Here is a 25044-nt window from a genome sequence, read left to right as displayed (position 1 = left end):
ACCCTTATGATACCACAATAGCATGAATATGTCGATGGTATGTATAAAACAAGGAAATGTCTCTTAAATGAGAAAAGTTTACTTGAATAAAACAATTGTACAGTGGAATAAATGGATTAAAAGATGGTTAAAACGTTTTCCAATAATTTTCAACAATCTAGTTTGTTCCTTTTTAAAAGTGTGTACAATTAATAGAGAATCAGCAAGGACTCCTCCTGTGGTTTCAATGTGCTTCATTAACGTGGAGCTTTAGGTCAAAACAAGCTTTCATGTCCAACATACACCACAACTTTCAAGCATCAACATCATCGAATGGAACATGAATGTAAAAGCAACACGTTTTACGCAATTTACACCTTTTAATGGACGTTTTTTGATTGCAGTGAAATTCATTCCCGAGTGGCACTCTGCCAAATGTGTTGTTTTTGTCATTATTAATACGAGAATAAATCGCGCAGAGACTGAAGCCAGCGTTTAATGCGGCTTGAAGACAAGCTGAAAAGTCACAGATGGTGCTGATGAGCGGCAGAACATCGAATGCTGCGAGACAAATGCAAAAGGCTCAGTCTGGGTGCAGTGAGAGTTGTATAAGAAGGTTGAGCGGGATGTGAATAGAACGCAACACAACCCAAGAAGTAATCTAAGGACCCTCAGGGAAGCGTCGGCTAAGAACAAAACAGAGCATGTGATTACTGCCTTACATGTATTATACTCAAAAGACTACACATGGACATTATAAAACTATTGTATTAGACCAATAAATGCGACAGGTATTAGGGCCCGACCGATATGGAGTTTTTTTTAAAGCAGATGCTGATATCGAATTAATTAAAAAAAAAAAAAAAAAAAGGGTAAAGGGTAACAACTTCCTTTTTGGCGTCTTAACGCTTACAACAATAAGATATGAATTACAGGCAGAATATTTGACTGTTTTAAAATACTTTGTCCTGAAGCAGACCAGGAGACGCTTATCTACGCTGTCTTCTAACTGGATTCCCTCAAAAGAGCATCAAACAGCTGCAGCTCGTTCGGAATGCTGAGTTCCCAGGCACCGCTAAGTTCAAGTTGTATAATACATTTTATTGCTATTTCACACTCATGTCCACACAATGGTACCTACAAAATATATCCAATCGGTAATTTGACACTTGTATTACTAAAACGAGTGCAAAAAACAAACCATGCAGCAACATCCGAGTACTTCAAAGTCCACGCTCATGTGAAGCCCCCATCGTGCCCCCAGCCTTTGAAACTTCACACCAACAAAGACACCTGCCCAATACAATACATCTTCATTTTGGCTCCATTGCCTTCACAAAATGCCATGAGTGATGCAGTAAATAAAACTTTGATCCAACAAACTAAGTTGCATATTCAAATGAAACGGAGACACACGTGAGGGGGTCTTTTTGCAACGAAGCATCTCATCGATCCATATTAAACAAGCCAACGTAATCCAGCGAAGACTTACTATTTTCACCCGTTATTGGTTAAAAAAAAGGCTCCAATCAGCAGACGGCTGTGAAATCATGCTTTGAGTATTTGCTATTTTCACAGCTTTTAATTGGCTAGAATTGCATAAAAATTACAGACGAAGTAGGGATGGACCATTACAATCGATTTGTGATTTAAAAAAAACAAAAAAGAATTTGACCATGTTTGGAGATTTTCGGCCGACGGTGACTATAGAATATTATTTTAATATTTCAAGGTCACAATAATCTTACAATTTACAACTACAATCAAACAAACAAACACACACAAATAAAATACTTGGTTCGGATATTGTGCAGTTTTGGTGTCGCTGGCAGCAGGCGTGTCAGAGGGCAGCCATACATGCCGGCTGTTTCCTGTGCTGTCAAATCTGTCTGAGGAAGGCGAACGCTGGTTACCAAAATTGCACAAGGTCTGAAGAAAGAAGTTCCAAACTTTGACTTAATAAGAAGACATGATACACGTTTTTTGGACAAATAACATACAGTAACGAATTGGGTTATCTGTGTTGTGGTGACATTTGTGTTTTGCGGTGATATTTGTGTTTTGCTAACTTGTGTTGTTTCCGAGTTTCCTGAATGCATCACGCGACTCGCTGGATTAGCGGGGGGTGCATCGCTGTGTGAGTGAGAGAGGAGTGAGGAGGACCAGAGATCCGTTTGGACTTATGACGAAACTGTTGTTGTACTGTATCTGGCGTCGACTACGGCCCACAGTAGCCGTGTCGGAATAATAAAAAGGGAGATAAGGTACGTCTGACGTCATCTCTTTGAAGACGTTATAATACACTTCAATCGGACACTTATAATTTATTTTCCCTAGCCACAAAGAGCCGCAACATTAGGATGAAAGGGACGCATGCGGCTCCGGAGCCGCGACTTCTGGTATAATGGAAATGTATAGGCATATATTCATCCATCCATCCATTATCCAAACCTCTTATCCTCACGACGGTCGCTGAAGCCTATCCCAGCTGTCTTTGGACAATAGGCGAGTACACCATATCATGTATGGTAAAGACCAAAGCCAATCACCCTCACTTTTTTTTGATAAACCGACAAGCCAAGACTTACCCGGCAGCAAAGTCAAAAGAGAATCGCTCATTTTAGGTATTAAGACAACAAACACAAAACCAGATTGCAATTACTTTGTTTTCATAAACCAACATGCAGAGTCACAAAACAATGAAGACAAAAAGAAGGCAGACGTCAATCGTTCTTAAAGGGCAACTTGCATGGGCTGAGCATTAGCACTTAAATAGTAGGGTGTAACGGTATACATGCATGTATTAATACGTTTCGGTACAGCATGTTCGGTTCGGTCCACTTGCGTACCGTTTCTGCTCAGTTTTTATTATTAGCGCGGGCTTACGCACGAGTAGGCGAGTTTTCACACGGACGCTATTGAGTGTTGCACGCGTAGGAGAGTGGGGCCACAGATGAGGAGCCAGTATGCCAGAAGCCGTGATAAATCATAAATGCATGGCTAAATGGCATTATTATGGCATACGCAAACAAGCCAGAGCCCGAAGGTCTCCCCGTACACTGCGGTCTCCTCTTTGGGAACAATAGCTTTCCTGTTAAAATCGCAGATGGGGAAAGGTACGTGGATAAGTTCCAAAGTTGCGTGCCAACATTGCTACATGGAGATCGGCGGCTATGTTGCAGGTAGCATGTCTAATGTAATAACGCACTTAAAACGGTATCATCCGACTGTGAATGTTTCTTCCACGAGGAAGAAAGCAGTCTTTTTAGCCAAAAACTTCAAATTCAAATAGCGAGATTTCTCATATGCTGTTGAACATTCAAAGATTTCAATGCCTAAAAAGTGAATATCATTTCATAAGGACTTTTTAAAGCTACTATATTTTTTTCATTAAGAAAAGTGAATACATGTATAAGTGTATACATGTATTGTAATGACAACTTGTCTTTAACTTACTTACTTAGATGTGTCATAGGCTGTTACTGCTTAGTGTTGAAAGATTTCAGGGTATTCATAGTTTACAAAATTAAGAGATCTTTCTTGTTAGTGTATTTTTTATTCTGGTGTAATTTCTCAGAATATCACACGAATGGTTCGCTTTTATTTATTTTTTCTAAAAAATGTACCGTTTACTTGTCATCTTTTCAAAATAAACATATTTTAAAAAAAATAGAAATATATTTTTTTGTACTGAAAATATACCGAACTGAAGTTTCAAGAAACCAAACCAAACACAACCGTGATTTTAGCGTACAATTACACCCCTAATAGTAGGTCCATTATCTATCGCTTCGGGTCGGGTCGCGGAGGCAGCAACTTCAGCAGGGAAGCCCAGACTTCCCCCTCTCCTCAGCAACGCCTTCCAGCTCTTCCGGAGTGTCCCAACGCGTTCCCAGGCCAGCCGGGAGACAGTCTTTCCAGCGTGTCCTGGGTCATCCCCGGGGCCTCCTGCCAGTGGAACATGCCTGGAACACCTCACAAGGGAGGCGTCCAGGAGGCATCCTAATCAGATGCCCAAGCCATCTCATCTGGCTCCTCTCCAATGCGATTCAACTCTGAGTCCCTCCCGGCTGACCGAGCTTCTCACCCTATCTCTAAGGGAGAGCCCGGACACCCTGCGAAGGAAACCCATTTAGGCCGCTTGTATCCAAGATCTTGTTCTTTTGCTCATGACCCACAGCTTGTGACCATTCGTGAGGATAGGAATGTAGCTCAACCAGTAAATTGAGAGATTCGCCTTTCGGCTCAGCTCTTTCTTCACCACGACACACCAATACAGAGTCCGCATCACAGCAGACGCTGCACCAATCCTCCTGTCAATCTCACGCTCCATTCCACCCTCACTCGTGAACAAGACCCCATGATACTTGACCTCCTCCACTTAGGGTAAGATCTCATCCCTGATCTGGAGTGGGCACTCCACCCTTTTCTGACTGAGGACCATGGTCGAAGTGACCCCAGATGTTGAAAAGCCCGACTTTTAAAAGTTTTCCCGACTTCATAGCGGGTCACCCGACAAACGTGTCTGGGAAAGGTGCATGTGATTGGATTGCCGGCCAAGGAGTCAGCCTCCCCAGCTGGAGCTCCGAACTTTGGAACACCAAGTTCACCTCCATGCGCTCAATGGGGTCCTCTTCTCACTTTTCCCCCCCAGTAAATAAAATTTAGTAAGCCGAACACATTCTGTGCGAGACATGGCACGGAGGAGATGTATTCAAATTGGTGTAAAGTACCTTAGCTAATCAAGATGCAGAAAACAATGCGGGGGTGTCGGGGGTTGACCGCTGTAAAAAACAGCATGCTGAATTGCATTGTAAAAAATACCGGCAGTCAATTATGACACAATACTGGTTCGTACGCTGTAAAAAACAGCATACAGAATAGCACCATAAAAAAATCTGTAGCGAGTCCGCGAAAGGTGAACCGCGATACAGCGAGGGACCACTGTACAGTTAAAACAGTTGTCGATGGCCCTTACTTTGTGCAAAAAACAACAGTGAAGAGAAGCCAAATATATGATAAACTAACGCTAAAAAGCTCACAAGATAAGTCGATCGTCCTTACTTAGTTTTAAGGACAGAAAAAAGAGAAAATCCAGCAAAGACGTTGATGGCTCAAATTTTTCGTTTCTTCTGAAATATGACGTACAATAGGTATGCTTCATGAGAGATGTGTAGACATTAAATAAGATATACTGGAATGATGGTAGAGTAGCTGTATACTGTAATATTATGCCATAGTATTCAAGAACACGGCACGTTGGTAAATCATCACTTTGCTTTAGTATTCGATGATGATTTGCTCTTACATTTACCCTTTGGCATCTAGCATGGGTTCGATTCTATCTTATTGTAGCAACAAGAGAGCTTGCATTGTGTCGCGGGAAAGAGCAAGTAGTAAAAGGTCATTTGCTTTATTTGTGGCAAGAATGGCAGTCTGGGCTGAAGCTAAATCCTGACAAATGCATCGTAATAGAAAAAAAGAATACCTTCTTTTGTTGGGCTATTAAAGCCCATGTCATTTTACTGAAGGCTTTTACCTTCATCTGATAAAAGTTATGATCCTTGTCAATCTGTCAATCCGTACCTTTTAAAGCTGCAGCAAACCGAAAAAAATGTTGATTGCATTATAAAAGGATGCACCAAATAGGTGTCATTTTTCAGGTTTATAAACTTCACTTCAGTATTTACTTTTCTGACAACTTTTTACTTTTACTACTTACATTTGAAAACAGATACCTGTACTTTCTATTTTATAACTTGTTAAAATGTGATTGTTACTATTATCAACCTTCGCAGACAACAACATACAGTAAAAACCATATGTTTCTAGCGTTTAATAATCCTCTGTCAAGTTTAAAGAAACACGTACTGGTAAGGTGCAATTTTTCAGTACAGTATCATAGGCGCATTTAGCATTTTTGCTAGTCAACTGACAAGGTTACTTAAGCTAAAGGAAGTTGATAGCGCTCCAGTATTCTTTCTCGTTCTTATGTGAGTTAATAAATGAATGACAATAGTTGAATCCATCTATATTTGTCAGTCTTTTTTTACACAACTCTCTACATTATTCTTCTACTGAAGTGTAGCACATGAGCACTCTTTCCACCTCTGAATATAACGCACATTAACCTACACGCTGTAAGGTCAGCTTCAGCCAAACAATACCAAAGGGTCTTAAGGCACTGCACCTAGCATGCAAATTAGCCACGATGACAAGCAGGTGAGGCTAAGGCAAGATGGCACGTCAGGGAGACCTGGGGACAAGATTGCGCTAATGTCACACAGTGGCCCCGACTTGTGGCGGCTCCAGACTTGGGAGCAAAGAATTAATGGGAATAATGTACAGTAAGTGCTTGAGATGCGAGAGCAGACGAGAATGATTAGTCGATGGAGCGTGAGATTAATGAAGACCTTCATGGGGGAGATTCTATTGACTGAGGCTGATTAGGCTGGAGTACATTTATTCAGTGAAATATCCTCCATAGAGTCGCCAGCCGTGAATCATTTTCATCTCAGCTCCTCCGCCGCTCAAATCTTTTGACTTGATCCTCACGCTTGCTTAAAGGTTGCCCCAGTAACAAGTGACGGATCTTTATTTGGCAGCCAGGCTCACGAGGTCGAGCAAAACACACTTGTGGGAATGTGGGAGGACAATAAGATGAACATCTTTTGACAGAAAAGGCTAGAGCAGATAATTTCTTTCTTTGCTGTAATAATCCCATGAGCAAAGACCACATGACAAACTATGAAAGTAGTGGCTCCTATTTAGTTTTAATAAACTGACTAGCAATGAGGGACACGACAGCAAGCGCTAAAAGTCTTTGCCCTTACTTTGTTATAAGTTATGGAAGTAGATTGCGCCTACTTTAAGACACAAGTCAATCACCATTATATTGATTTAATAAACCAACACTTCAAGACTACTAGACAGAAAAAAATACAAATCAACTAGCCCTACTTTGTTTTAATAAGCCCTAAAGCAGGGGTGTCCAAACTCGGTCCTCAAGGCGCGGTGTCCTGCCTGTTTTCCATCTATCCCAGCTGCAACGCACCTGTTTCAAGAGATCATGATCGTTATCAAGCTTCTTCAGAGCTTGCTGATGAGCTGATCATTTAAATCAGGTGTGTTGCCACAAGGAGAATTGGAAAACGGGCAGGAAAGCGGCCCTTGAGGACTGGAGCTGGACACCCCTGCCCTAAAGCAAGAAAGTACGAAAGTAGATCACTTTGTATTTATAAAACAACCAGTAAAAAGTTACAAGATAAAAATACGTCTAAAGTCATTCCCTGACGAGGTAAGACTCGAAAATCGGTGAACAAAAAAATTCAATCACTTAATTTTGATACCATAAACCAACGTGCAAAGAGTCAAAGAACAAAGTCGATCGCCCTTACTTTGCATTAATAATTCCTTGAACAAAGACTGACAAAACACAAAAGAAAGAAGTTGACTGGCCTTACTTTGGTGTAATAAACTAGACTTGCAAAGACTCACGAGACGGTAAAGACAAAATTCAGCCATGACACCCTTGCTGCAATAGGCCGACACACAAAGACTCATCAGAAAGTGAAGACAAAAGTCAACTGCCCTTTTGCCAGAGCTGGGCAGTCCGTCCCTGGGCCGGACCGGTCGTTCTCTCCGGCCCAACCGCCCCCATCTTTGGGGCGGGGGGCACTGGAATGGTGACAAATTTTAAAAAATGGCTGGACTAAGCATGGCCGGAAGTGGATTTTAGTACGGCCCACTAATCGGCCCTCATGCGTTTCATCTCAGCCTACTCAGTGAAATGCTTCTTTTTAGGCTTCTTTCTACTCCCACGTCGGCGTGAGCCGCATTGATTCACGTGACCGACACATTGTGCTGTTGGCGACAGGTCTGCAACACATGCCACGCACCCATCAGGAATTGTTGCTGCTCTGATCGGTCCATTAAGTCACATGTTGCGATGACACACAGTCGACAATGTTTATGAATAAGGGCGGGGTGTCGCGGCCGGAAGCGTACCCAGGTCAAGGGTGGAGGGTCGCGGCTGGACCCTCAAAAAAGGTTCAAGCTCTGCCTTTTACATTGTTTTAATAAACCAAATCACAAGACAAAGACAAAAATCTGATTGCTCTCACTGAACACAGAGACAGATTTTTCCAGCATATTTGGATTTAGAAGACTTGATTGTGAAATCAACCGTGCCTCCCAGTTCACACTGGTCCCATATTTAGCTAACTATAAAAGGATGTGATATTTAGCTAACTATAAAAGGATGTGGTGGCTGTAAGCCTACAGGGCTCAAATGGTGAACAATGTTTCCATCAGTGATGTTCAAAATATTTGCATATTCCTACACAATGTTTTGAATATTAGAAGAGATTGGATATGTCTTAAGGGTTTTAATGTAGAATGAGCTTTCTGCATGTCAGACAAACATGGCAGCACCTGCCTTACTGTTGGCTTCATGTTTGCAGCATTCTCTAATTGGCTGCAGGCTGTGTGGCTCATGAAAATATCCTTTTAACCAGCACTGGCATCGACACACAGACTCCCCCCCAAAAAATGTCAAAATCTAAATCCAAATCTGATTTTATTTCCTGGGCTCAAGTTGTGAGTACAAGGGTGCTCTTGCCAGTTGGAGGAAGGCCACCACTCCCTAATGGTGCCACCAAAAATAGACCCATCCACTCAGGATTGTAAAGTGTGGGGAATGGCGACAGATTCTTTATTCTATGCCTCAGGTAAAGCTTCATAAACTGAGAATAATTGAAGAAGATTCATTAAAAATGCTAAAGAAAATAAATGTAAAAAAAAAAAAACTATGAACAATGGACTGACAAAATGCAACAGACAAAAGCTAAACGCCCTGACTTTGTTTGATAAAACCACAAGCAACACCTAACTAGACAGCCAAGATTAAATACGAATGTATTTAATGCAGTTAAATAACCGCCAAGCCAAGACTCAAAACACAGCAAAGATGAAAGTCAACTGATCCTACTTTTCCTGAATAAAAAGACTCACAAGAGAGCAAAGAAAGCAGATCGCTATCACTTTGTCTCAATAAGACGGCAAATACAAAAATAGACCACCCTTACTTTGTTTTTATAAGCCCACTTGCAGATAGATAGCTAGCTAGATTGCTATCTAGATAAAATGAAATAAATACAATTTAACACTCATGTAGGGTCTCTCTTTCATATACCGAGCTTACTTTCGATAATAGCAGAATGACAAACGTCAACATAAGTTATGTTTTTTTGATTCAGCCTTTGTATTGGATTCCATTCAATTGCGCAGGTGCATCTGTGGCGACCCCTGAGGGGAAAAGCCGAAAGGATAACAACAACATCTGCAGTTAAGAGTCTATCAGTCTATCTATACTCATTTCAAGTGTAGTGCATCAAAATCCATCAATTTTCCCAAAGCATATTTGTGGCGAATGACACCTTCGCCCTTGGTCAAAGTGGCCTCATGCATCACCTATGCAGTACAATGCATCTATATTCCCTGGAACCCACTTCTTTGAAATTGAGACACCTGAGAGGGACAGCTGAATTACAGTTCTATACTCCACACTGTGGTTCAATCAGCGTTGGGGTGAGAGAAGAAAATGGCCCCGAAGTCGCCTCCTAGCCGGCCCACTTTTTAAACATGAGCGAGCCATGCTAAAGCCTCCCAGCCTCCCTCGCCGCTGCATGCTTATCAGTGGAAATGGAAAAAGGAGCAGATAGCCGAGAGAGGGAGTCAAATTATAATTCGATACGGAAAGAACAGAGCCGCAGCTGTCCTCAAAAGTAGGCATCTTTTTGAACGTTCCGCAAGAACAATGGGGCAATAATCCATTACACGAGCCGTCATGTCAAAAGTATTGCGGCGCATAAAAGGAGAGTCACACCCTCGGGGGGCATCGGAAATGGCACGCTGAAGCCCATCAAGCCTTGGTGACAGCTGTCGGTGCTAAACTCAGCATAAAAGGCACCGCATTCCCACTTCCAAGGGCAGAGGTTCTCATATTTTGGTGGTCCAAGGACTCCTTGAGGGGAGATGTTTTTTCCAAGACAATCCCATAATCCTAATTCCAATTAATACGTATTACTCACATGTACCCATTCTGTAAGAGTCGCGGGTGTGCTGGAGCCTATCCCAGCGGTCTTGGGGCAGTAGGCGGGGGGGACACCCTGAATTGGTTGCCAGCCAATCGCAGGGCACACAGAGACAAACATCCGCACTCACAATCACACAGAGGGGCAATTTAGAGAGTCCAATCAACTTACCATGCATGTTTTTGGAATGTGGGAGGAAACCGGAGTACCCGGAAGAAACCCCTATATATATATACATATACATATACATATACATATATATATACATACATACATGTGCATACGTAGACAAACAACCAAACCAAAACAATACAATGAAAGTAAAAATAAGTGACATATTTGCTGAAAATTTGCACCACTTCTTTGCCAGTTCAGGAAACTGTCACGCTACTTCTGGTAGTGGCATCAGAAACAAAATAGATCCATAGTTTTATTTTTCTTCACCCGAGCCGTGTGAGGTGGCCGAAAGCGAGACGGATCAATGCGTCCAGGGGCAAGTGGGTCTTTAATAAGAAAAACACACAAAACTCAATACTTTGCCTTCATTCTGGTTCATTGTTTGTCCACCGCTTGTTCCCAATGCTGCTACCTTTAGACAAAATACGATTGATTTTTAAAAATTTTTTTTTGCATGTGGCGCAGGTAGCTGAGGGCAGAAGTAAAATGCAGTAAGAGATCTTTCATACTCTGACCAGTATTTTTTCTCCATCCTCTGTCATAGCTAGTCTTCTGTTGATTTTAAGTGGTATTCAACATTTTAGCTGAGATCAATTGTGATTTTAATGTCTTTCGCCAATTGTTGACACACTTCCAGAGAAAAGAAATCAAAGCTGCAGGTCAGAGCAAGAATCTTGTTGATTTATTGACAGGTTTATTCACCATGTACATTGGGTAGTGATAGATGGATTAACCTTTTTAGTGTACATATGTACGAAATATAAAAATACACAATATATACGGCACACAGGACCTCAATAACTTAGAATACTGTGGAAACCTCCATTTATTTTAGTACTTCAATTCAAAAAGTTAAACTCACTCAAACTTCACTACACAGTGAAATAATTCTTGATTTGTGAAACAATTTGATTGTTGAAATATTTATAAATTTTGGTAAATATAGTTTACAGGCAAAAAAACCCTGTAATTTTTCAATATAATGTAGAATATAGGCAGGAATTGGCCAACTGGAAAGTCTTTAGGCCTAGATACACCAGTCTGACGTCGGGGCGTCTGATTGCGTCATCTGATTGTGTAGTGAACACCATCGTAACATCGAACCTCGTCAGGAAGCGTCTGGTGGGCGTTTCAGCATGTTGAATCGGCGTCGTGAGTCAGGACTTTGGCTATGGATATTGACGTACAATATGCCCAGTTCTTCAATCATGATGTAAAACTATATGACTCTGGCCACCATCGCTTCTATTTTAGGCAGCAATTCTCTATTCCCTTCATATACATGTAAATGTGAAATATGCAATTTCTCCCCAGCACTCAAATGTGCACACATGAAGACTGCCAACCCTTCACCCACATTTACATATGACATGTCGTCACGTGTGATTCTCCCAGCCGAAAAAGCGTCAACACTTGGTGCGCTCCTTCTCAAAGGAGATTATTCAGCGGGACTACGGCGAGTGTCTCTTACCTGAAAGGCCACTAATGACAGACAGGAGGAGAATTGGTTTCCATGGTGACCCCATACTTGTTGAGGAGGGGCCCTTCAGCGAGAAGGTCAGCCGCTCTGCTTCTTCATTAAAGCCGTACCTGCAGGCAATGATAACACGTTTAACAATATACAACACAACTTGGACACGCAAGTTTGTTCATGATATGATAAGGAAATGCACGGATGTATGCATTATTTACAATGCAAATAATCAGAGTCAGAAAGCGTTCCTAATAATTTGACATATATATCCTGTGCTGTACAAAAGTCATCGGGCAGGGTTGCCCAGGTCTGGTCCTCGAGATCATTTGAATTTAGTATGTTGGAGGAGGGAGAAATCTAAAACAGGCTGCACAGGAGCTCTCGAAGACCCCTGTCTTAGAGCGTTAAAAGATTTGTTTATTTTTTAGACCTTTGAGCAGGAAAGATCTGACATAAGGGGAAGTCAACCCAAAGATATTTCAAGAATATGTTCTATGCAAGCCCACGAGTTGAAACAAAGCATTCTGATAAATATTGCTTTTAGAAGTATAAGTATAAATATAAGAGTTAATCCACCTGTTTTTAGCCATCTCTGGGGTCGTTCATTTTGTCTCTTCTGTCGACTGAAAGTGACATCACAACTGCTCAGGGCTCAGGCAACAACCAATCACAGCTAACCTGTTTTCTGAAGCTGAGCCGTGAATGGGGGGGGGTGGCTTTTGATACTTAACTCATATTCCAAAAACACAATATTATTCAGAATGCCGTGTTTCAACTAGGGGGCCTGCTGGGAACCTATTCTGGAAAAAAACATGTTTGGGTTGATTTCCCTCTTTAATATTTAATGGTTTGCCCTTGCAACCACTAATAGTGGGAAAACCGACAGAGAGGAAATCAGATGTATGACAAAAATGGCATTTTAGACAAAATACTTGCATATGTGCAAAATATGTGCTCTTAATATATTTCATTTTTCATAATACACTTCTCAATGCATGTACAGGTATACATGACCCATTATTCTAAACCAACAAAAGGTTTGTGGTAAAAAAAAAAAAACAGGGTTCCCTTCCATAAAAAACAAAAAAATATGAACGGCACAAAATTGCTGAGCAGCAAACCAACATTAAGTGAAAGAACAAATTTTGTGCATTTTTCGCCAATATTCTACTCACACAAAATTGTACTATTATTAAGGTATTGTGTTTGTCCTGCATAACATTCCAAATTTGCAAAAAACATATTCTAGGCTTACTCACGTTGTAGTATAGGGCAGTATAACCTGGTGTAAGCACAACCAAGCCATGTCTGCCATCAAGTGGTGATTGGTAATATTACAACAAACTACAGTCGACCCCTGCATACTCAATTAATTCAGCACTCACGGGTGCGCAAATTTGAAGATTTTTTTTTCAATATTTTTCATTCACCCCCCCATTTTTTCAGGAATTTCCCCTCAACCGCCCCGTCCCCCCGTCTTCCCTGTTTAATCAAGGTGCCACTCAGTTGGTCATCCCTGGTCTCCTGCATGTACCATATATACTGCGCCTCGCTACTTGATAGTCTTGAGATGTCATTGTATCCAGCACCGATTCAAGACACCCTGTCGTCAAAGCAGCCTTACAAGATCACCAACACTCCATCCACCAAGTCAAGTTTTCTACCACCGGTGCCCATTTCACTCTAGAATGCTTCAGCATTACCACATTATACATTATTCAGCTGAGCACAGACCTCCTCCAAGGCTTACCGATCCTCAACTTTAGGTGGGTCACCTCCCCAACTTTACCTCAATGCATATGGACTGTGCCCTGAAATGTAATGTCATGCAAACCAGTTCTGTCAAAAACCACCAAACAGCTAACAAAACAATACCTTGTGTCCTCTGGCACAAAAACAAAGCGCAATATCCTTAAAACAGGTAGAAAAGAGGGAGGCAATTTTGCAATCACAATGTGCTTTGTATTTTCAGCATTTGTCTTGTCGATGATTTTGTCCACCTGTGTGCGTTCCGCCCCCTTGTGTTAGCCAATCAGCTCCCTCCTCCCTTGTGTGTCTCGTCCAGGTTTTTCTCGTTGTCTTGTCAGTATGCTTGTATTTAACTTCCTAGTTTTTGTTCTGTCCTTGTCGGATCATTGTCTCTGTCATGTTCTTTGTTTTGCCTGGAATTGTGTTTTGGTTCTCTAGTGTTTCTTTGCTATTTTGAGTTTTGGACTTTTCAAGATTAGTTTGTGCTGGTTTTTGTTAATAAATACTTTCTTCAGTGCGCCCAGCTTCTCCTGCCTCCCTGCATTTGGGTCCTCTATTCCGCAACCGTGACAGTGGACAATGAATACAGATCAGGCATTGTTTCCTGAACAGCGCTGACCTTTTTTGTCAATCATCTCTGTCTCAGTCTGTGTTTATCTCTGATTAGGTGCATGTATACTCTCGCTTGTGCTCGCTCACTAGTATCTCCCCACCTCTGTCCAGCACACCCTCTCTCCTGCCTCGCATCGTGATTGTCGTCGTTAGGAGAACGCTGAAGGTTGAGGGAAGCATGTCCACATCTAGCAGGAGTTGTCCCTCATTTATCATTTATGGAAGCAGAGAGCTCGCCTCACCATCCGACCACCCCCCACCCCCTCCCAAACGTCTCCTTCTCTTTCCCCAGTGTCGCACTGCTCTACTTCTCCCTCAGATGTTTTTGATAGCAATCACACGGCTCGAGCTCGTAGCCCTTGAATTACTCGTAATTGTTTTCTCCACCCTGTTGTGAGTCGTCGCTGTATGCACAAACTGGATGAATTATTATTGGCCGCTTGAAGTGTAACCAAAACCTTGGGTATGTGTCTTGGTTGTAAAGTCAAAGTTTCGAGCAAATTGGGTACTATGGGAACAACATGCAAAACAGAAAACTTTGAACACATTTTTTTTTGTGCCCGGTGCAAGTCTAGCGCAAATTGCCGTGTAACTGTACGCATGGGTGGAGATTTCTTTCTTTTCGTATTTTCGTAGAGGGGACAAGTTAGAAATGGGCGTTTGCGTCGTTGTGGGAGTGAGTACAGCTGACTTATGTAAAATACGATAACATTCACCACACATCTGTCTGCCCCTGTCAAACCCACCCAAATCACGTGACACCACCCACACCACAAGTTGACCTGTTTCACCTGGTCTAAAGTCTAGTCTACTTTCTGTAACCAAATTGCCAGGTGCGCCGGTGGCGTGTGATACAAAACACCCTCGGTCAACTGAAACGAATATATATTGTAGTCGATATCAAAGTTTTTCTAAATGGTGATTAGGCAAATAGCTGAATGAACAAAATGATCTTTCTTACTGATCGTTATATATTATCTTTGTTGTAACTATTTTTTTTACATCTTCATATATACAGTAACTAGAAAAGGTTGTTTTTTCAATGGAAAGTAAAATCTGGGCCATTTGGTTGAAAACAAAGCGATTTTCAGTTGTATCACTGGCAACCGGTGGCTAAACAGGTTCATCGTTCCTTTAGTTGTTCTGCCTGTCAACTATACAGGTATAGACAGACAAACAAAGATGCATTATCTGTACCAACTGAATAATAATTTTCAGACTAAGTGTAATTGGATAATTGCCCACGGCTCACCTGACGATATCTCACGGCACACTAATGTGGAACCACCACTGTCTTGCCTAATGTGTTCCGTCCCGGAAAGTCTTTATACTGTAGTGTACATGTAATGTTGCAGTCCTCATGACCACCAACACAATATAAAAGTTAGATCCCAACCAATTTCCCCTCAGTTCAATTGGCCAATCAAATCTGCATATTATCTTAAAGGGATGCTTGGGTCGAATGGCCATATTTTCACAAGTTCATTTTATATATTTTTTGATCAGGAAAATTAAAAGAGTTGTCACTTTCAATGTTATCAATTCATTTTGGAGAAATGAGGAAATAAGTGACGACTTGAAAACTGCCTTCTTTTAATGAGGAAAATGGCGCCCCCCCCCCCACCGTTCTATCCTTGTTCGGTCTGAGTCACTGGGGGGGACCGATTACAAACTCTCCATTGGAAATCATTGTACTTCCATTGCTTATAACGTCCAAAAACGGTCATCAGTTGGCACCAGAATTCATGTGGACATCCCTACTAATGACCACTTCAACATATCAAAAGGATTAACCTCTCCGTGGCCGATTTATATGAGAATGAGGAAATGTGGAAGTGAGCAAAGCTACATAGATTTATGCTGGGAACGAGTGCACACTGCTTCTTGGCTAGCTAAATAAATAAATAAAATAAACGCCGCTTCTTTTCTGATTACGGGCAAGGCATTAAACACCAGTCAGGATATTTACAGAGACTCTAGTGGGACTGAGTAGACGTGCACATTTATTTGGATGAGGAATGGCCTGAGTTTTTCGACCTATAACACGCCGTCCAATTTGGAACGTAACAGCCGAAATGGTGCATTCTAGGGCTGTTCGATTTTGCCTAGTAAGAAAATCCAGATTATTTTCTCTCAAACCCGATTTTACGATTACGATTTCTTTGTAAAATAAACAATAATGAAAGATGAAGTATTTTGAATGTCTTTTATTTAAACTTAATTTGTCTTTCTTTGAACTCAAAATGCCAGTCAATTTAAGTTCAATGAAGGGAATCGGCTGACTAAAATGCAGCCTCCTACCAGCCCGACCAGAGCAGGGATGATTCAGAATGGTTCAGTTCTATTCCAGGCAATTTCCAAGTTTCAATCTCCTAGCTCACCATCGACCTGGCCAATTCCGTCAGTTGAGCATATGCTCCACTTCACTTCCTCACTCACTCGGCAGTCGGCTCAGATAGTCGGCTCCTGCAGCAAACAATCCCCCACATGTGTCACTTTCTCCTCGGCCAGCGGACAATCGCTTCCGCATTTCAGCAATTGGATTGAATGCGCTACTCAGGTGACCGCATGACAAACACGGAAGTAACCACCGGAAAACAGAGATCTTAATACGAAGAGAAGAGTAACAAAAAGTACAAATACGAAGAGAGTGTACAAACAGAACACAATACAGAAAGTACAACTGGGCTACACTTATATACACCAAAATTAACAAAATCGAACGTGCCGATTTGAACGTTTTTAACATCGTTTTATCCAGAAAATTCGGTTACGGTTCAAAATTGCTTAATCATTAGGGTTAGGGTTTCAAACTAGGGTTTAAAATTAGGGTTAGGGTTTCAAACTAGGGTTAGGGTTTCCAGCTAGGGTTTCAAACTAGGGTTAGGGTTTCCATATAGGGTTTCAAACTACGGTTAGGGTTTCCAGCTAGGGTTTTCAGTTAGGGTTTCAAACTAGGGTTAGGGTTTCCAGCTAGGGTTTCAAACTAGGGTTAGAATTTCCAGCTAGGGTTTCAAACTAGGGTTAGGGTTTCCAGCTAGGGTTTTCAGTTAGGGTTTCAAACTAGGGTTAGGGTTTGAAACTAGGGTTAGGGTTTCCACATAGGGTTTCAAACTAGGGTTAGGGGTTCCAGCTAGGGTTTACAGCTAGGGTTTCAAACTAGGGTTAGGGTTTCCAGCTAGGGTTTAAAATTAGGGTTAGGGTTTCCATATAGGGTTTCAAACTAGGGTTAGGGGTTCCAGCTAGGGTTTTCAGTTAGGGTTTCCAGCTAGGGTTTCAAATTAGGGTTAGGGTTTCCAGCTAGGGTTTTCAGTTAGGGTTTCAAACTAGGGTTAGGGTTTCAAACAAGGGTTAGGGTTTCCACATAGGGTTTCAAATTAGGGTTAGGGTTTCCAGCTAGGGTTTCAAACTAGGGTTAGGGGTTCCAGCTAAGGTTTTCAGTTAGGGTTTCCAGCTAGGGTTTACAGCTAGGGTTTCAAACTAGGGTTAGGGGTTCCAGCTAGGGTTTCAAACTAGGGTTAGGGTTTCCAGCTAAAGTTTCAAACTAGGGTTAGGGTTTCCAGCTAGGGTTTTCAGTTAGGGTTTCAAACTAGGGTTAGGGTTTCCACATAGGGTTTCAAATTAGGGTTAGGGTTTCCAGCTAGGGTTTCAAACTAGGGTTAGGGTTTCCAGCTAGGGTTTAAAATTAGGGTTAGGGTTTCAAACTAGGGTTTAAAATTAGGGTTAGGGTTTCAAACTAGGGTTTAAAATTAGGGTTAGGGTTTCCAGCTAGGGTTTCAAACTAGGGTTAGGGTTTCCAGCTAAAGTTTCAAACTAGGGTTAGGGTTTCCATATAGGGTTTCAAACTAGGGTTAGGGTTTCCAGCTAGGGTTTCAAACTAGGGTTTCCAGCTAGGGTTTCAAATTAGGGTTAGGGTTTCCAGCTAGGGTTTCAAATTAGGGTTAGAATTTCCAGCTAGGGTTTCAAACTAGGGTTAGGGTTTCCAGCTAGGGTTTCAAACTAGGGTTAGAATTTCCAGCTAGGGTTTCAAACTAGGGTTTCCAGCTAGGGTTTACAGCTAGGGTTTCAAACTAGGGTTATGGGTTCCAGCTAGGGTTTCAAACTAGGGTTAGGGTTTCCAGCTAGGGTTTCAAACTAGGGTTAGAATTTCCAGCTAGGGTTTCAAACTAGGGTTTCCAGCTAGGGTTTACAGCTAGGGTTTCAAACTAGGGTTAGGGGTTCCAGCTAGGGTTTCAAACTAGGGTTAGGGTTTCCAGCTAGGGTTTCAAACTAGGGTTAGGGTTTCCAGCTAGGGTTTCAAACTAGGGATTCCAGCTAGGGTTTACAGCTAGGGTTTCAAACTAGGGTTAGGGGTTCCAGCTAGGGTTTCAAACTAGGGTTAGGGTTTACAGCAAGGGTTTCAAACTAGGGTTAGGGTTTCCAGCTAGGGTTTAAAATTAGGGTTAGGGTTTCCATATAGGGTTTCAAACTAGGGTTAGGGTTTCCAGCTAGGGTTTTCAGTTAGGGTTTCCAGCTAGGGTTTCAAACTAGGGTTAGGGGTTCCGGTTAGGGGTTCCAGATAGGGTTTTCAGTTAGGGTTTCCAGCTAGGGTTTACAGCTAGGGTTTCAAACTAGGGTTAGGGGTTCCAGCTAGGGTTTCAAACTAGGGTTAGGGTTTCCAGCTAGGGTTTCAAACTAGGGTTAGGGTTTCCAGCTAGGGTTTTCAGTTAGGGTTTCAAACTAGGGTTAGGGTTTCCACATAGGGTTTCAAATTAGGGTTAGGGTTTCCAGCTAGTGTTTCAAACTAGGGTTAGGGTTTCCAGCTAGGGTTTAAAATTAGGGTTAGGGTTTCAAACTAGGGTTTAAAATTAGGGTTAGGGTTTCCAGCTAGGGTTTCAAACTAGGGTTAGGGTTTCCAGCTAGGGTTTCAAACTAGGGTTAGCGTTTCCATATAGGGTTTCAAACTAGGGTTAGGGTTTCCAGCTAGGGTTTCAAACTAGGGTTAGGGTTTCCAGCTAGGGTTTCAAACTAGGGTTAGAATTTCCAGCTAGGGTTTCAAACTAGGGTTAGGGTTTCCAGCTAGGGTTTTCAGTTAGGGTTTCAAACTAGGGTTAGGGTTTCAAACTAGGGTTAGGGTTTCCAGCTAGGGTTTCAAACTAGGGTTAGGGTTTCCAGCTAGGGTTTCAAACTAGGGTTAGAATTTCCAGCTAGGGTTTCAAACTAGGGTTAGGGTTTCCAGCTAGGGTTTTCAGTTAGGGTTTCAAACTAGGGTTAGGGTTTCCATATAGGGTTTCAAACTAGGGTTAGGGTTTCCAGCTAGGGTTTTCAGTTAGGGTTTCCAGCTAGGGTTTCCAGCTAGGGTTTCAAACTAGGGTTAGGGTTTCCAGCTAGGGTTTAAAATTAGGGTTAGGGTTTCCATATAGGGTTTCAAACTAGGGTTAGGGTTTCCAGCTAGGGTTTTCAGTTAGGGTTTCCAGCTAGGGTTTCAAAATAGGGTTAGGGGTTCCAGCTAGGGTTTAAAATTAGGGTTAGGGTTTCCATATAGGGTTTCAAACTAGGGTTAGGGTTTCCAGCTAGGGTTTTCAGTTAGGGTTTCCAGCTAGGGTTTCAAAATAGGGTTAGGGGTTCCAGCTAGGGTTTTCAGTTAGGGTTTCAAACTAGGGTTAGGGTTTCCAGCTAGGGTTTAAAATTAGGGTTAGGGTTTCCATATAGGGTTTCAAACTAGGGTTAGGGTTTCCAGCTAGGGTTTTCAGTTAGGGTTTCCAGCTAGGGTTTCAAACTAGGGTTAGGGGTTCCAGCTAGAGTTTAAAATTAGGGTTAGGGTTTCCATATAGGGTTTCAAACTAGGGTTAGGGTTTCCACATAGGGTTTCAAATTAGGGTTAGGGTTTCCAGCTAGGGTTTCAAACTAGGGTTATGGTTTCCAGCTAGGGTTTCAAACTAGGGTTAGGGTTTCCATATAGGGTTTCAAACTAGGGTTAGGGTTTCCAGCTAGGGTTTAAAATTAGGGTTTCCAGCTAGGGTTTCAAATTAGGGTTAGGGTTTCCAGCTAGGGTTTCAAATTAGGGTTTCCAGCTAGGGTTTCAAATTAGGGTTAGGGTTTCCAGCTAGGGTTTCAAACTAGGGTTAGGGTTTCCAGCTAGGGTTTAAAATTAGGGTTAGGGTTTAAAACTAGGCTTTCAAATTAGGGTTAGGGTTTCCAGCTAGGGTTTCAAACTAGGGTTAGGGTTTCCAGCTAGGGTTTAAAATTAGGGTTAGGGTTTCAAACTAGGGTTTAAAATTAGGGTTAGGGTTTCAAACTAGGGTTTCAAACTAGGGTTAGGGTTTCCAGCTAGGGTTTCAAACTAGGGTTAGGGTTTCCAGCTAGGGTTTTCAGTTAGGGTTTCAAACTAGGGTTAGGGTTTCCACATAGGGTTTCAAACTAGGGTTAGGGTTTCCAGCTAGGGTTTAAAATTAGGGTTAGGGTTTCAAACTAGGGTTTCAAACTAGGGTTAGGGTTTCCAGCTAGGGTTTCAAACTAGGGTTAGGGTTTCCAGCTAGGGTTTCAAACTAGGGTTAGGGTTTCCAGCTAGGGTTTCAAACTAGGGTTAGGGTTTCCAGCTAGGGTTTCAAACTAGGGTTAGGGTTTCCAGCTAGGGTTTCAAACTAGGGTTAGAATTTCCAGCTAGGGTTTCAAACTAGGGTTAGGGTTTCCAGCTAGGGTTTTCAGTTAGGGTTTCAAACTAGGGTTAGGGTTTCAAACTAGGGTTAGGGTTTCCGGCTAGGGTTTCAAACTAGGGTTAGGGTTTCCAGCTAGGGTTTCAAACTAGGGTTAGAATTTCCAGCTAGGGTTTCAAACTAGGGTTAGGGTTTCCAGCTAGGGTTTTCAGTTAGGGTTTCAAACTAGGGTTAGGGTTTCAAACTAGGGTTAGGGTTTCCACATAGGGTTTCAAACTAGGGTTTGGGGTTCCAGCTAGGGTTTCCAGCTAGGGTTTCAAATTAGGGTTAGGGTTTCCAGCTAGGGTTTCAAACTAGGGTTAGGGTTTCCAGCTAGGGTTTCAAACTAGGGTTAGGGTTTCCATATAGGGTTTCAAACTAGGGTTAGGGTTTCCAGCTAGGGTTTCTAACTAGGGTTAGGGTTTCAAACTAGGGTTAGGGTTTCCAGCTAAGGTTTTCAGTTAGGGTTTCAAACTAGGGTTAGGGTTTTCATATAGGGTTTCAAACTAGGGTTAGGGTTTCCAGCTAGGGTTTCAAACTAGGGTTAGGGTTTCCAGCTAGGGTTTAAAATTAGGGTTAGGGTTTCAAACTAGGGTTTCAAACTAGGGTTAGGGTTTCCAGCTAGGGTTTCAAACTAGGGTTAGGGTTTCCAGCTAGGGTTTCAAACTAGGGTTAGAATTTCCAGCTAGGGTTTCAAACTAGGGTTAGGGTTTCCAGCTAGGGTTTTCAGTTAGGGTTTCAAACTAGGGTTAGGGTTTCCACATAGGGTTTCAAACTAGGGTTAGGGTTTCCAGCTAGGGTTTCAAACTAGGGTTAGGGTTTCCATATAGGGTTTCAAACTAGGGTTAGGGTTTCCAGCTAGGGTTTAAAATTAGGGTTTCCAGCTAGGGTTTCAAATTAGGGTTAGGGTTTCCAGCTAGGGTTTCAAATTAGGGTTTCCAGCTAGGGTTTCAAATTAGGGTTAGGGTTTCCAGCTAGGGTTTCAAACTAGGGTTAGGGTTTCCAGCTAGGGTTTAAAATTAGGGTTAGGGTTTAAAACTAGGCTTTCAAATTAGGGTTAGGGTTTCCAGCTAGGGTTTCAAACTAGGGTTAGGGTTTCCAGCTAGGGTTTAAAATTAGGGTTAGGGTTTCAAACTAGGGTTTAAAATTAGGGTTAGGGTTTCAAACTAGGGTTTCAAACTAGGGTTAGGGTTTCCAGCTAGGGTTTCAAACTAGGGTTAGGGTTTCCAGCTAGGGTTTTCAGTTAGGGTTTCAAACTAGGGTTAGGGTTTCCACATAGGGTTTCAAACTAGGGTTAGGGTTTCCAGCTAGGGTTTAAAATTAGGGTTAGGGTTTCAAACTAGGGTTTAAAATTAGGGTTAGGGTTTCCAGCTAGGGTTTCAAACTAGGGTTAGGGTTTCCAGCTAGGGTTTCAAACTAGGGTTAGGGTTTCCAGCTAGGGTTTCAAACTAGGGTTAGGGTTTCCAGCTAGGGTTTCAAACTAGGGTTAGGGTTTCCAGCTAGGGTTTCAAACTAGGGTTAGGGTTTCCAGCTAGGGTTTCAAACTAGGGTTAGAATTTCCAGCTAGGGTTTCAAACTAGGGTTAGGGTTTCCAGCTAGGGTTTTCAGTTAGGGTTTCAAACTAGGGTTAGGGTTTCAAACTAGGGTTAGGGTTTCCGGCTAGGGTTTCAAACTAGGGTTAGGGTTTCCAGCTAGGGTTTCAAACTAGGGTTAGAATTTCCAGCTAGGGTTTCAAACTAGGGTTAGGGTTTCCAGCTAGGGTTTTCAGTTAGGGTTTCAAACTAGGGTTAGGGTTTCAAACTAGGGTTAGGGTTTCCACATAGGGTTTCAAACTAGGGTTTGGGGTTCCAGCTAGGGTTTCCAGCTAGGGTTTCAAATTAGGGTTAGGGTTTCCAGCTAGGGTTTCAAACTAGGGTTAGGGTTTCCAGCTAGGGTTTCAAACTAGGGTTAGGGTTTCCATATAGGGTTTCAAACTAGGGTTAGGGTTTCCAGCTAGGGTTTCTAACTAGGGTTAGGGTTTCAAACTAGGGTTAGGGTTTCCAGCTAAGGTTTTCAGTTAGGGTTTCAAACTAGGGTTAGGGTTTTCATATAGGGTTTCAAACTAGGGTTAGGGTTTCCAGCTAGGGTTTCAAACTAGGGTTAGGGTTTCCAGCTAGGGTTTAAAATTAGGGTTAGGGTTTCAAACTAGGGTTTAAAATTAGGGTTAGGGTTTCCAGCTAGGGTTTCAAACTAGGGTTAGGGTTTCCAGCTAGGGTTTCAAACTAGGGTTAGGGTTTCCAGCTAGGGTTTTCAGTTAGGGTTTCAAACTAGGGTTAGGGTTTCCACATAGGGTTTCAAACTAGGGTTAGGGTTTCCAGCTAGGGTTTAAAATTAGGGTTAGGGTTTCAAACTAGGGTTTAAAATTAGGGTTAGGGTTTCCAGCTAGGGTTTCAAACTAGGGTTAGGGTTTCCAGCTAGGGTTTGAAACTAGGGTTAGGGTTTCCAGCTAGGGTTTCAAACTAGGGTTAGGGTTTCCAGCTAGGGTTTCAAACTAGGGTTAGGGTTTCCAGCTAGGGTTTCAAACTAGGGTTAGAATTTCCAGCTAGGGTTTCAAACTAGGGTTAGGGTTTCCAGCTAGGGTTTCAAATTAGGGTTTCCAGCTAGGGTTTCAAATTAGGGTTAGGGTTTCCAGCTAGGGTTTCAAACTAGGGTTAGGGTTTCCAGCTAGGGTTTAAAATTAGGGTTAGGGTTTAAAACTAGGCTTTCAAATTAGGGTTAGGGTTTCCAGCTAGGGTTTCAAACTAGGGTTAGGGTTTCCAGCTAGGGTTTAAAATTAGGGTTAGGGTTTCAAACTAGGGTTTAAAATTAGGGTTAGGGTTTCAAACTAGGGTTTCAAACTAGGGTTAGGGTTTCCAGCTAGGGTTTCCAGCTAGGGTTTCAAATTAGGGTTAGGGTTTCCAGCTAGGGTTTCAAACTAGGGTTAGGGTTTCAAACTAGGGTTTAAAATTAGGGTTAGGGTTTCCAGCTAGGGTTTCAAACTAGGGTTAGGGTTTCCAGCTAGGGTTTCAAACTAGGGTTAGGGTTTCCAGCTAGGGTTTCAAACTAGGGTTAGGGTTTCCAGCTAGGGTTTCAAACTAGGGTTAGGGTTTCCAGCTAGGGTTTCAAACTAGGGTTAGGGTTTCCAGCTAGGGTTTCAAACTAGGGTTAGAATTTCCAGCTAGGGTTTCAAACTAGGGTTAGGGTTTCCAGCTAGGGTTTTCAGTTAGGGTTTCAAACTAGGGTTAGGGTTTCAAACTAGGGTTAGGGTTTCCGGCTAGGGTTTCAAACTAGGGTTAGGGTTTCCAGCTAGGGTTTCAAACTAGGGTTAGAATTTCCAGCTAGGGTTTCAAACTAGGGTTAGGGTTTCCAGCTAGGGTTTTCAGTTAGGGTTTCAAACTAGGGTTAGGGTTTCAAACTAGGGTTAGGGTTTCCACATAGGGTTTCAAACTAGGGTTTGGGGTTCCAGCTAGGGTTTCCAGCTAGGGTTTCAAATTAGGGTTAGGGTTTCCAGCTAGGGTTTCAAACTAGGGTTAGGGTTTCTAGCTAGGGTTTCAAACTAGGGTTAGGGTTTCCATATAGGGTTTCAAACTAGGGTTAGGGTTTCCAGCTAGGGTTTCTAACTAGGGTTAGGGTTTCAAACTAGGGTTAGGGTTTCCAGCTAAGGTTTTCAGTTAGGGTTTCAAACTAGGGTTAGGGTTTTCATATAGGGTTTCAAACTAGGGTTAGGGTTTCCAGCTAGGGTTTCAAACTAGGGTTAGGGTTTTCATATAGGGTTTCAAACTAGGGTTAGGGTTTCCAGCTAGGGTTTCAAACTAGGGTTAGGGTTTCCAGCTAGGGTTTAAAATTAGGGTTAGGGTTTCAAACTAGGGTTTAAAATTAGGGTTAGGGTTTCCAGCTAGGGTTTCAAACTAGGGTTAGGGTTTCCAGCTAGGGTTTCAAACTAGGGTTAGGGTTTCCAGCTAGGGTTTTCAGTTAGGGTTTCAAACTAGGGTTAGGGTTTCCACATATGGTTTCAAACTAGGGTTAGGGTTTCCAGCTAGGGTTTAAAATTAGGGTTAGGGTTTCAAACTAGGGTTTAAAATTAGGGTTAGGGTTTCCAGCTAGGGTTTCAAACTAGGGTTAGGGTTTCCAGCTAGGGTTTCAAACTAGGGTTAGGGTTTCCAGCTAGGGTTTCAAACTAGGGTTAGGGTTTCCAGCTAGGGTTTCAAACTAGGGTTAGGGTTTCCAGCTAGGGTTTCAAACTAGGGTTAGAATTTCCAGCTAGGGT

At 42.3% G+C, this 25044-nt stretch overlaps 1 protein-coding gene across 2 annotated transcripts in view; it reads right to left on the bottom strand.

The window, feature by feature from the left end:
• The window catches only part of cntn5 (contactin 5), a 149439-nt gene that overhangs the window by 87750 nt on the left and 36645 nt on the right, over positions 1-25044 (bottom strand). The window contains exons 1-2 of one of the 2 annotated variants that reach the window (XM_086035499.1): positions 13600-13703; positions 11722-11840 (exon numbers count right to left, since the gene is read on the bottom strand). In XM_086035499.1, coding sequence (XP_085891625.1) covers positions 11722-11776 — 55 coding nt within the window. In that variant the 5' untranslated portion in view covers positions 11777-11840; positions 13600-13703. Of the gene's footprint in view, positions 1-11721; positions 11841-13599; positions 13704-25044 lie in introns of those variants that run through there. The other variant, XM_086035500.1, reaches the window with a different exon arrangement.

The sequence above is a fragment of the Filicampus tigris genome, chromosome 7 (genome assembly GCF_054856515.1).
Source record: "Filicampus tigris isolate MCC_2025a chromosome 7, RoL_Ftig_1.0, whole genome shotgun sequence".
NCBI lineage: Eukaryota > Metazoa > Chordata > Actinopteri > Syngnathiformes > Syngnathidae > Filicampus > Filicampus tigris.
The sequence above is the reverse complement of the archived record's forward strand: the minus strand, read 5'-3'. Positions and strand labels throughout refer to the sequence as shown.